This window comes from Halichoerus grypus, chromosome 3, assembly GCF_964656455.1.
Source record: "Halichoerus grypus chromosome 3, mHalGry1.hap1.1, whole genome shotgun sequence".
Classification (NCBI taxonomy): domain Eukaryota; kingdom Metazoa; phylum Chordata; class Mammalia; order Carnivora; family Phocidae; genus Halichoerus; species Halichoerus grypus.
The window spans coordinates 168,160,129-168,172,885 of NC_135714.1; the positions used below are offsets into that span (position 1 = coordinate 168,160,129).

Below are 12,757 nucleotides of genomic sequence, written 5' to 3' on the forward strand. Positions count from 1 at the left end.
ACACCAATAACGCAGTAATTTCCAAATCCTCACTTTAACTTGGTAACTAAGGAACAATACATTCATGATAAACTACCACATTTAAGTAGCCTTCCAACACACTTACCACAGACTCTAAACCAGACACAGAATTTTTCTGTAATGAACCAGATAGTAAATATTTCAGGCAAGGCCACATAAGGTCTCTGTCACACATGCTTCTTTGTTTTTGTTGTTTTTGTTTGCTTTTGTTTTTGTTTTTGTTTTTCTCCAACGTTTTAAAACTTAAAAACCATTCCAGGCTAGGCTGAACGGGCTCATAGGCCTAGTTTTGCATGTCTTTGCTCTGTCACATAGTTCTTTAACTTGGCCTGAATTATAAGTAGAGTATCCATTTATTGTCTAACCCAAGATACTCTTAAGAGGGATCAGGATGATAAAATTAAATGAGATTATAATTGTTACAAAGTTTAAAAAAAAGGCATCACCAATAAAAAATTAGTTGTAAACTTATAATAAATGATAAAAATCATTATAGCAAAAAATGTATTTTTTTAAGCAGAACTATTCAGTATCTATATTTGTCACTTATTCTACCTTATGATTTTCCACTTCCTACCACCAACTAAGTGGTAGCCTGGCAGGTACACTATCACTGTTTGCCCAGCCAGTACACTTAGGAACTGCACAGTCCCAGACTTCCCCAACCACTGCCAGACTTGAGGGAGATAACTGCCCCTCACAACTCCTCTCCAAGCTCATTTTATCAGCAAGTATTCCACATGCTGTCCTTGAAAGAGAGCTATAAGGGGAGGGAAAAGAGAGAGGTTATCCCACACTGTCTTTTAGACTCAACTATTCTGTTCAATGCACACGTCAACTCACACATCCCACAGGACACTGCAGAGAAGCTAGAAGTACCAACTTGGAGGCTTTTCAAACCCAGGCTGACTTAACTTTACTGCAGCTGTTAATGATAATACTTCATTTTTTAAAGTCAGTCTAATGTTAAGCCACAGTCAATGCCAGGACAACAAACATAAACTGGAATTACCCCAGGCAAACTAAGATATTTGGTAACCCTTCTTTAAACAATTAGCCACCTTAAACAATTTTCCAACAGAAATAGATACCAATTAAAATAAATTGCTTCATTATGATGAGATCTTCATGCAAATACCTTTAAATATTTTTTCATCCTAAACCTTCCTCTACAGAGTTACCAGCCAGTTTTATGAAATCTATCCTATCAGAAAACTTGAGTATTCAATCATTATATACAGCAAACCTCTAGTAAGTAAACTTGTATTAGAAAATTCTTTTAAAGGGCAACTCATACTTTGTGTTTTCCTGCATTCGTGGTGGAAATGTAAAACATTTATTCCAAGAACTATTTTAGTTACAATCAAATAATTTTTATAATTATAAAAGAAAATCCCTGCAGTTCTGTCTGCATGCATTCTCTTACTCTATCTAGTAGCTATCACGGAGAAAAAACAAATGCCAAAGAAAGCATTTTCTTTTCAATTAAACTGCTACTTATTGCTCATTTTTCATGACATATTTATGGCATATATTTAATCACTCCATGTAAATAGTATAATTACACCACATATACAGTACTGCAAAGATTTTGTTCAAATACAAGAGACTTACCCTAATGAGCATATATTTTTTTAAAGTGTAGTGGTGACAGTCACCACTCTTTCTACTTGCCCCCTCTTTCTACTCTCTTGCCCAGCCCAGTCTATTTCACCTCATTCTCCCCACATTCTTCAAAAGGAGGTAATTTTAACATCTGTACAAATCAGACTTCTCTGGATCTTCTTGACAAAACCTTCAGTAAAAAAAAAAAATAAGGAATACAGTGAGGATAAATACCTCCATTCCTAGATGGCTTCATTCTGTCCCATTTCATGATTTATGAGATTACTTGAGCAAGAACAGAGACTGCTCCTTTTAAATCAGAAAGCCTGGCAATATAATGGCAATACAAACTCACCAGCAATAAGGCAGACACCAAAAAGAACTCATCTCAGAGCCTAGGGTGGCTGGGCCATACATACATCCCCTTATAAGCCCCTTCTCAGCACTCTTTGCCCCACAAGTCCAGTGTCTACTGGTCCACTAGGGCTTCTAAGGACCTCGCTCCCTGTGAAGTCATATTACTATGACCTCACCTTCTTGGCAGAGTGCTTACTGTTGGGGTTTTTGTAATGTTTTTACAGCCCCAATAAAAACAGGAGCCAGAACACAAGAGCCACTGTATATTAAGAGCATAAACAACAATGGCAGCCCAGCCTTGCTCACACTTGATAAAGCAAACTGGATGATCCCTCTCAGGAGGGATGACACCCCATTTTGTTTCCTGGAATACACAAGACATTGTCCATCTAGTCTGCTGAATATTAGATGCTTTCAGTAGTTTGAATTTTCCCTTTTTTTTCCTAGTCTCTCTTTTCTTCTTGATCAAGTAACTTTACAATTTCCTAAGGTGAAATTCCTAACAGCCACTTAAATGTAAAAAGACTCCCCAAAAGGTTCTTCCTGTGTTCTAGAAAATGCTTCACTGGGGCCTGTACCTCATACCCTCAAACACATATGGTAACACTATCATCAAAAGAAGGATCAGATTGAGTCTGATCACCCGGCATTCTCATAACCTTTTTATAATATTAGGATTACCAGTTTTTCTAGATAAAAATAATAGGATATCCAGTTAAATCTGAATTTCAGATAAACAAACAAAAAAAGTTTTTAGCACAGAACACACACTAAAAAAAAAAAAAAAATCATTCAATGTTTATCTGAAATTCAGATTTAACTGGTCATCTTATATTTTACCTAGGTTCACCCGGTAACCCAACCTCCCAAAATATTTGTTCTAAACTTATTTGAAGAATTCCAATAATGGTGTTCCCTAACTGCCAATTGGTAGCGTGTTTCACAACCCACAGCATGGGTTTATTCTGACTTACTTACGTAATTTTTATTCCTTATTAAACTATTGTTCTATAGTTTCATTAAGACCTTCTCTCAGTTGCCTATGACCTACTGATTCTTCTCTAATGTCCTCTAAATACAAAGGAAAAACTCTTTCCTCTTATTTTCACCCTTCTTTCCCAGCCTACATACTGCTACCACAGATGTAATAATATGCCTCCTTCATAAAAATCCTACACAAGATAAAAATCCATATTCTGTAGCATGTCAGATAAGACCATTCACAAGCTGACCCCAATGGCTCATTTAGATTTATCATCTACCATTTTCCTCATGCTTGGGTCACACGGCAATATTAGCTGTGCTCTCATACCCCTTTTCCATCTTGCTCCGTTTGCCCCTCTTGTTACCCCTACCCTAAATTTCTGGGGTGCCCCAAATTTTGCAAATTCTTTTTGACCCTACAAGAACACAAATGAGATAACTTTTTTAAGAATCATATTCCAACTCCCTCCTGCTGCATTCTCAGAGCAGCTGATAAATTACCTTTACTCTAGCTCTTCTTTTGAAAGTCCCATCTCTCTCACCTACTACAATCTTGAATTTCACTCTGTATCCACATCACAAGAGAAGGATGAAGTTATTCAGTAGCCATCTGCTAAAAGGATGCAAGAACTGAGCAACTGGCTTTGTCCACTTTCTCCAATGTCTTCTATGCTATACTATCAATGACACATGGCACGCACGAACTTTCTAATTCATTATGACCAATCCTGGAATGTTCTAGAAGAGACTGACATCAGCACAGGGTACCAGTTAGATAGCCTGGTTTCATATTTACTTTGAATTTAAATTTTAAGAAATTCTTTAAATTTGTATTGAATTGAGGTAATAAAACTAGGATAAAAAAAAGTAAACTAGGTTGAGGTGTAAAAGCTTCCCCCACCCCCCGCATTTATAAAGTATACCGGGGGAGTTGTGCATAGAAAACAACAACAAACAGCACCTAGTCCAATTTTATACTGCATAAGCTAGGTAAAGGCCAGTCAGAAGAATCCCAAAGAGTGGAAAGTGGAATGAAAGGACCAGAGGGTGCAATATGACCCTGGCACCACTCTTCAGGTTGAAAATACAGATATAAAGGCCTGAAAGCAACAGATTCAGGAAAAAAACTGGTAAAAATGCATTAGCTTTCATGGCCAGAATGAACGTCAGTCAAAAAGAGTTCTAAGGATATCGTAAGCAAGATACACTTAAAATCCTGAAGTATATAACATCACTTTTGAGAAAGGAAAGGAAATCTTGTTGGCCATCATTATGTAGGACATTTATTTCTCAGGCATTGCAGAGATAGCACATCATCTAATCTTGGAGGAAATATAAATGAGAAATTATTCATAACAGCTACAGTACCTCCAGTGGTACCCATTCACCTAACAGCATCTAACCCTGATTAAGCGCTTACTTTGTGCCAGTCACCGAGATAAGTGTTTCCTAGAGACTGTCTCATCTAATCCTCAATAATCTTATAAAGTAGATAGTTGTATACCCATTTTACAGATGGAAACTGAGGCATAGAGCTGGACATGGACAATGGGACTTCAGTACTCAAGTCCTTTATATCCTCTACTACTATTAATTTTGCTACTGCTAGTCATTTTCTGGTATGGTTGTTTTTGCTGATTCAACAAATATTAACAAATTCCTTGCCATGTGTCAGGCAATGTGTTTAGGTGCTTACTATTTAGGAATACTTCAGTAAACAAAAGAAAAAGCTTCTACCCCCAGGAGAGCTAAAAATAAACAACAAACTATAATAAATGAAAAAAATACATATACATGTATTACATTAGAAGGTGATAACTGCTATGGAAGAAAAATAGAAAAGAAAGAGAGATCAAGAATCTCAGTTTGGGGAGAGAGGTAGATATATTTTTATTTATAAAGTGGTCATGGGAGGTCCGAACCACTTGAAGGGTGGAGTTGTCATCAATTAACATAGGAAAACCAAAGTTGGCACAGGTTTTAAGAGAAAGAAGTTCCGTTTTAGTTACATTAACTTTGAGATCTCCATTAGATATCCAAGGAGATATGGGAATATGAGCATATGTAATGTCTTTCAGAAAAGACATGTGCCTGGGGCCTACTCCAGGGAATTCTCAGACTGTTGGCCTGAGGTGGGTCTTCACATTTTCTTTTTAAGCTCCAAGATGATTCTGATGTGTTATCAGGATTTTGAGGCACCACTGTAACCCATGGAAAATCACTATAGGTCTAAAGAAGGGAAATGGTAATGATGACTTGGATTTTTTTAATTTTAAGAGAGAGGGAGAGACAATCTTAAGCAGGCTCCATGCTCAGGGCAGAGCTGGACTCGGGGCTCGATCTTACGACTCTAAAATCATGACCTGAGTGGAAATCAAGAGTCGGATGGTTAAGCCACCCAGGCACCCCACCAGACTTGTATTTTTATAAGATCACTTTTCTTTGTACCATGTGGGAAAAACTATAGGGAGACAAAATTGAGGGCAGAGAAATCAGCTAGGAAAGCTATCAAAATACTCTGGCTAGGAGACAAGAACCGGAATTCAAAGATAATTCATGTGAATATTTTAAAAAAACAAAAAACCAAAAAACAACACCTGCTCCAAGGGGCGCCTGGGTGGCCCGGTTGGTAAACTGACCAACTTCCTGATTTCCGCTCAGATCATGATCTCACGGTTGTGAGACTGACCGCCTCGGGCTCCACACACAGCACATAGTCTACTTGAGACTCCCTCCTTTTCCCTCTGCCCCTCCCCCGTGCGTGCTCTCTCTCTCTCTCTCTCTCTCTCTCTCAAATAAATAAATAAATCTTAAAAAAAAAAACAACAAACGCTGCTCTGCTCTGAAAGATATTTACAAAAAGTAAATTGAAAAAACATAATGAGTGATTTGGAATGTGTGTGGAGTTGTGTTCCAAGGGAGGGCAGAAAGCTAACTCTGACTTAGAAGCTGGGCACAGTATGTTGCCACCAACCAAGGTAACAAATACAAGAGGAAGAAGATGGGACGTGTAACAGTGTGTGACGGGCACGCGAGCACACACACATACAGAAACAGGAGACAGAGGGGTAATAATATATACGTAATCATGTAAGGGGTCCACAGGATATTCAGGCAGAGCTGTCTAGTAGCCACAGCAACTATCCACTACCCATGGGAACTCAGTACAACCTTAGCAGTCCCCTCCACTCATGTGGCTCGATCACCTGGTAAAGGGCTGTGATGTCCAATATGCCCAAGGAACCCAGAAATGTGTGACAAAGAAGTATGTCTAGCAGTGCATTCATCTGAACACAAATCCATTACAGCAGAAGAATGAGGAGGTCTCCTTTCATTTATTAATGAGATTCTACATGCAAGTGCTTAGTTTGTCAGTAACAATTATTAATGTAGAAGATGCTAAAAGCAAGTATCTGCCAAAAAGCTCCAGTTAGAATGCCAAGGTTCAAACACTGGTTCTATCAGTCACCAGAGTGGGTAAATTCATTATTTTCTGTGAGCCTCAGTGTCTTCTTCTATGAAATGGAGAGAACAATACCAACTTCCCAAGGTGTTGTACAGATTAAATGAGAAGATCCACATAAACGTTTACCTAGTAGTGTTTGGCACATAGTGAACAATAAATGTTAGTTTCCATCACCAGACCGACTACTCCAGGGAATTCTCAGACTGTTGGCTTGAGGTGGGTCTTCACATTTTCTTTTTAAGCTCCAAGATGATTCTGATGTATTATCAGGATTTTGAGGCACCACTGTAACCCATGGAAAATCCACTACTACTACTGCTACTACTCCTTACATCTTTAAGATTGTTACTTGGTTATTTGGATGATCACATGAGATTATTACATCAGGCAGTATTTTATTAAATGTAAACTGCTATTTGTATGGTACACAAATGTTAACTGGCTCTCAGTAGAAATTAATACTTGACTTCTCTAAAGAAACTGCCTCAAATGAGCCTACTTTTGACATTTATATAGAATACACCTCTCTAGATGGGGCTGCATTTTACTTATACATGATTTCAGGGACTTTATAATTATAGAGAACCACTGATAAAATCTAACTATAGAAACTCCTAATGGCTAGTTCTGTTTGGCATGGATAACATAATTCAGTCTTTACAAATGAAGAACTGTAATAAGTGTCACCTAGAGGTTCTGGCTCGGGATATTTTTAAAACCTCATTCATTTTACTTAGTCCTACATTCAGTATTCCAGAAAAGGGCACCAACGTGCGAGGCAATGGTACAGAAGCTGACCAAACTTACAAATTTGCCTCGGAAGCACTTATTTCCAATAAATAATTGGTATTTTTACTCTTCTACAGCTTCACACTCCTCTGGGGGCATAATCGAGATGATGCAGGGTTATTTTTTTTTCTTTTTTCTTTTGTTTTGATTTTTCATATTAAACTGGAGCTTTTGGCTGGCTCTCAAATGAGAATGTAATTTTGCTGCAATATTATCAAGGCAATTTTAATACAACTACATTATAAAAATATGAGATCAATCATTTGGAAAGCAACTATTACTAGATGTCTAGCTTGATAATAAATAAGGAGGAAAGTGATGCAAAAACATATACATGTTCATTATTTGCACAGAAGCTTCGGTGAACGAATCAGTGAATCCCAATTCCAGTGGGCAAAAAAGGAAGAGTGAATCATTCACAGATGGACTAACTTGTTTTCCTGGAATGCTATTAAAATGTCACTGCGTATTCTGAGTTTACATCTTTCATGAGATACAGCTTTTGGCCATGTTACCTCACTGCCTTTATATGGCATTAAAAATCTCTAATGGCACTATATCACTCTCTACCCTGACAAAAGGAAATAAAAGGGACAACTGCATTCCATATCCCTGTAAATTCGTAAGTAGACAGTCTGAAGCTGACCATATCTGTTAATGACTGTGCTTATGCACTGCACACTCTGGGGAAACAGGGTGGTCTGAATTTAGACAATACACTCACATGTCTACACGGAAAAACAGTAGCTTATCCCCCATGCCAAGATATTATATCCCTTCATGGTTCTCCAAATTCAAATTATCTAATTTAAAAAAATTTCATTTGAAGGAAGGCATTAACACTCTAAATAAATGAATGTATACATACACAAATAAAGCATAAACTCATCAAAACACACCCTCCTTTGACTGAGGAAGAAGGAGGTACTATTTGGCCCTATGACACATGAGAAAAGTAAGACATGTAAAAGGGACTAACTGAACTGCTAGAGCCCACTAACCTCACTCCTGGGATTTAGTCAAGGATGCTATTATTGCCAAATGCAATACAATTATAAGGAAGAAAGTTTAATATCCTTAGAGTATTTACAATAACACAGAATGAAATCAAGTCTATCCTTCCAAAGACAATTTATAAAAAGGAATGTCAAATTTTTAGAAGCCAAAATTGCCTCAACTAGCACATCTTTGCTTTTTCTCTCTGAAATCCCTACCAACTAAAAAAAGAGACAACAAATAATTGTCACATACAATTCTGTATAACAAAAAAACTAATGATAATGGCTGCTTTTCTGTAGTGCTTGTAACATTATTTCTTGGTGCTTCCCTCTACTGAGGCCCATTCAATGGTACAATCTATCATTAAACAAAAGAAGTCAATGCAAAAGCAATAAATTCCCAAATAACCATCTGATAACTCAAGACATGTTTTATTATAAGTTCAATCATAATTATCTAAATTTTTTCTAGTTTTTTAAGTTTATCTGATACTTGAAAATGATCAGTTTTCTATCACTATGGTTATATTATTGAGGAAAAGTTATAACTAAAAGATAATGTTTTAAAAGTGCTATATTCTGGGGCGCCTGAGTGGCTCAGATGGTTAAGCATCTGCCTTTGGCTTAGGTCATGATCCCAGCGTCCTGGAATCAAGCCCTGCATCGGGCTCCCTGCTTGGTTGGGAACCTGCTTCTCCCTCTCCCTCTACTGTTCCCCCTGTTTGTGCTCTCTCGCTCTCTGTCAAATAAATAAATAAAATCTTAAAAAAAAAAAAATAAATAAATAGAGGTGCTATATTCTGTCCCTTCATACCACAGAGGGAAAAAAATGTTCAATTTTAATTTAAAAAATATGAAGCACTTTCAACTGAATCTTAAACCATCTTCTAATTATTCATATTAATAGATGTTTCGCACATTTTAGAATACAATAAATAATTTTTAAGCAAAAATTTATCATCTGTCTACACTTTTACTGCATTGAATTAGTATTACTATACATTCACTGGGCAACAGAAAGTGGTCAAGGATTTTGCCAGTGAGGGTATGTATGAACTCTAACCAACACAACTGGCAACAGATACTCCACTAAGTGGATAATCCTTACATGGATAATGACTACAATTTTACTATTGTAAACAGTTTGTTAAATAGTGTCATATCAAGAGTTGGTGTACCCATCAATAAAAGGATAAAAGCCATCTCAATAGATGCAGAAAAAACATCAGACAAAGGAGAACATCCATTCATGATTAAAAAAACCCTCATCAAAGTAGGTTTAGAGGGAACATACTTTAACATAATAAAAGCCATCTATGAAAAAACCACAGTGAATATCAAACTCAATGGGAAAACACTGAGCCTTCTTCCCTAAAGTCAAGAACAAGACAAAGATGTCCACTCTCACCAGTTTTATTCAAAATAGTACTAGAAATCCTAGCCTCAGCAATTAGACAACCAAAAGAAATAAAAGGCATACAGACTGGTAAGGAAGAAGTCAAATTTTCACTATTTGCAGATGACATGATACTCTATACAGAAAAACCGTTAAGACTCCACCAAAAAACTGCTGGAACTGATAAACAAATTCAGTAGAATCCCGGGGTACAAAATCAACATGGAGAAATCTGTTGCATTTCTATATACCAATAATGAAGAAGCAGAAAGAGAAATTAGGAAAACAATCTCAACTAATTGGAATTTTTTTTTAAAGATTTTATTTATTTGAGAGAGAGAGAGGCGTGCACACACATGAGCAGGGAGAAGGGGCAGAGTGAGAGGGAGAGGACAAGAGACCATGCTGATCACGGAGCCTAATGCAGGACTCGATCTCATGACCCCGAGATCATGACCTGAACCAAAACCAAGAGTCAGACACTTACCCGACTGAGCCATTCAGGCACCCCACAACTAACTGGAATTTAAATAAAAACTTAAAAAGGAAAATCCCATTTACAACTGTACCAAAAATAATAAGATACCTAGGAATAAACATAACCAAAGAGATAAAAGACCTGTACTCTGAAAACTTTAAACACTGATGAAAGAAATTGAAGATGACACAAAAAAATGAAAAGACATTCCATGCTCACGGATCCAAAAAACAAATATTGTTAAAATGTCTCTATTATCCAAAGCAGTCTACACATTTAATGTAATCCCTTTCAAAATACCAACAGCATTTTTCACAGAACTGGAACACACAATCCTAAAATTTGTATGGAACCACAAAAGACCCCGAATAATCAAAGCAATCTTGAAAAAGAAAAGCAAAGCTGGAGGTATTACAATTCCAGACTTCAAGTCATATTACAAAGCTGTAGTGATCACAACAGTATGGTACTGGCACAACAACAGACGCAGAGTTCAATGGAACATAACAGAAAACCCAGAAATAAACCTACAACTATATGGTCAATTAAACTTTGACAAAGAAGGAAAGAATATCCAGTAGGAAAAGACAATCTCTTCAACAAAAGGTGTTGGGAAAACTGGACAGCTACATGCAAAAGAATGAAACTGGACCACTTTCTTATACCATACACAATAATATACTCAAAATGGATTAAAGACCTAAATGTGAGACCTGGAACCATAAAAATCTTAGAAGAGAGCACAGGCAGTAATTTCTCTGACATCAGCTGTAGCAACATTTTTCTAGATATGTCTCCTGAGACAAGGGAAATAAAAGCAAAAATAAATTATTGGGATTAGATCAAAATAAAAAATTTCTGTACAGCAAAGGAAACAATCAACAAAACTAAAAGGCAACCTACGGAATGAGAGAAGATTTTTGCAAATGACATACCAGATGAAGGGTCGGTATCCAAAATATATGAAGAACTTACACAACTCAACACCCAAAAAACAATCCAATTAAAAAATGGGCAGAAGACATGAACAGATGTTTCTCCAAAGAAGACATACAGATGGCCAACAGATACATGAAAAGATGCTCAACATCACTCACCATCAGGGAAATGCAAATCAAAACTACAATGAGATACCACCTCATACCTGTCAGAATGACTAAAATCAAAAACACAAGAAACAACCAGTGTTGGCGAGGATATGAGAACAAGGAACCCTCTTGCACTGTTGGTGGCAAACTGGTGTAGCCACTCTGGAAAAGAATATGGTTTCCTCAAAAGGTTAAAAATAGAACTATCCTACAATCTAGTAATCGTGCTACTAGATATTTACTCCAAAAATACAATAACACTAATTCAGATGGATACATGCACCCTTATGTTTATAGGAGCATTATTCATAATAGCCAAATTATGGAAGCGGCCCAAGTGTCCATCGACTGATGAATGGATAAAGATGTAGTATGTATATACAATGGAATATTACTCAGCCATATAAAAGAATGAAATCTTGCCATTTGCAATGACATGGGTGGAGCTAGAAAGTATAATGCTAAGCAAAATAAGTCAGTCAAAGAAAGACAAATACCATATTATTTCACTCATATGTGGAATTTAAGAAACAAACAAAAAAATGAGCAAAGGAAAGAAAAAAGAGAGGGAGACAAACCAAGAAACAGACTCTTAACTATAGAGAACAAACTGATGGTTATCAGAGGGGAGGTGGGGGGATGGGTTAAATAGGTGATGGGGATTAAGGAGCGCACTTGTTGTGATGAGCACACGGTGATGTATAGAAGTGTTGAATCACTATATTGTACACCTGAAACTAATATAACACTGTATGGTAACTATACTGGAATTTAAAAGAAAATAAAAAAGGCTTGGTGTACCTAAACCAATCCTGTGAATCCCTGCTTCCCTCTGAGCACACAGGTTAAGTGGCACCTAAAGCGAGTCAGGGATAGATAGCCCTCTTCTATCTTGCAAGCAGTGTCTAGAGTTAGAAGATGTATCCTAATTCAAGTCGATTTTTTTTTTTAATCAATCCCTGCTAGAGGTCTCAACTTAGAACTTAATTTCTTTTTAATGTAATTTACTTGAGAGTGATTACCATTAGGGATAAGTAAGTTAAAATTAGCTTACTAAACGTAAGTATCCCATTCCTAAACGAAACATTAGAACCCTCAAAAGTATACTTGTAAATACAAATTTAGCTTGATCAAACACCCCCCACACACACTTTTGCAGGTCCAGGTACTAAATATTATTATCCATCTAGAGAACATTAGATCAATTCTGTACTCTCCTCTGTCTCTCTTCCTCTTCTCTTCTAACTCTTCCATCTTAGGAAGAACAAGAGGCTTTATGAATACTTTCTATGGTTAGATATATCCAATTTGTATCATCACTATTAGTGTTTTCTGCCCTCTCTTCAAATTTTTATGAATACCTGTTTTCACTGCCCCACACCACAGTTCTTGCTGCACTTCCTTGGAGCACTCAGAACTGCACAGCTGGCCTGCAGTGCCCCTCAGCTTCTGGCAGTTTCACCTTGCAAATACCTTCTGTAGTCTTCCAGGAGAGGGCACCAGCATGCAAAGCAGAGGTACAGAAACTGCCCAAACACCAAGTGAATGAAACAGGCTGCATTTACTTTAGAGGCA

The 12,757-nt window shown here is 37.0% G+C and overlaps 1 protein-coding gene across 8 annotated transcripts in view; it reads right to left on the reverse strand.

The window, feature by feature from the left end:
* The window catches only part of PSD3 (pleckstrin and Sec7 domain containing 3), a 586,658-nt gene that overhangs the window by 335,052 nt on the left and 238,849 nt on the right, over positions 1-12,757 (reverse strand). The window contains exon 1 of one of the 8 annotated variants that reach the window (XM_078069543.1): positions 1,982-2,071. The exons of the other annotated variants lie outside the window; for them this stretch is intronic. Within the exon in view, the coding sequence (XP_077925669.1) occupies positions 1,982-2,043 (62 nt within the window). The 5' untranslated portion in view covers positions 2,044-2,071. Of the gene's footprint in view, positions 1-1,981; positions 2,072-12,757 lie in introns of those variants that run through there. 8 annotated transcript variants of the gene reach the window in all.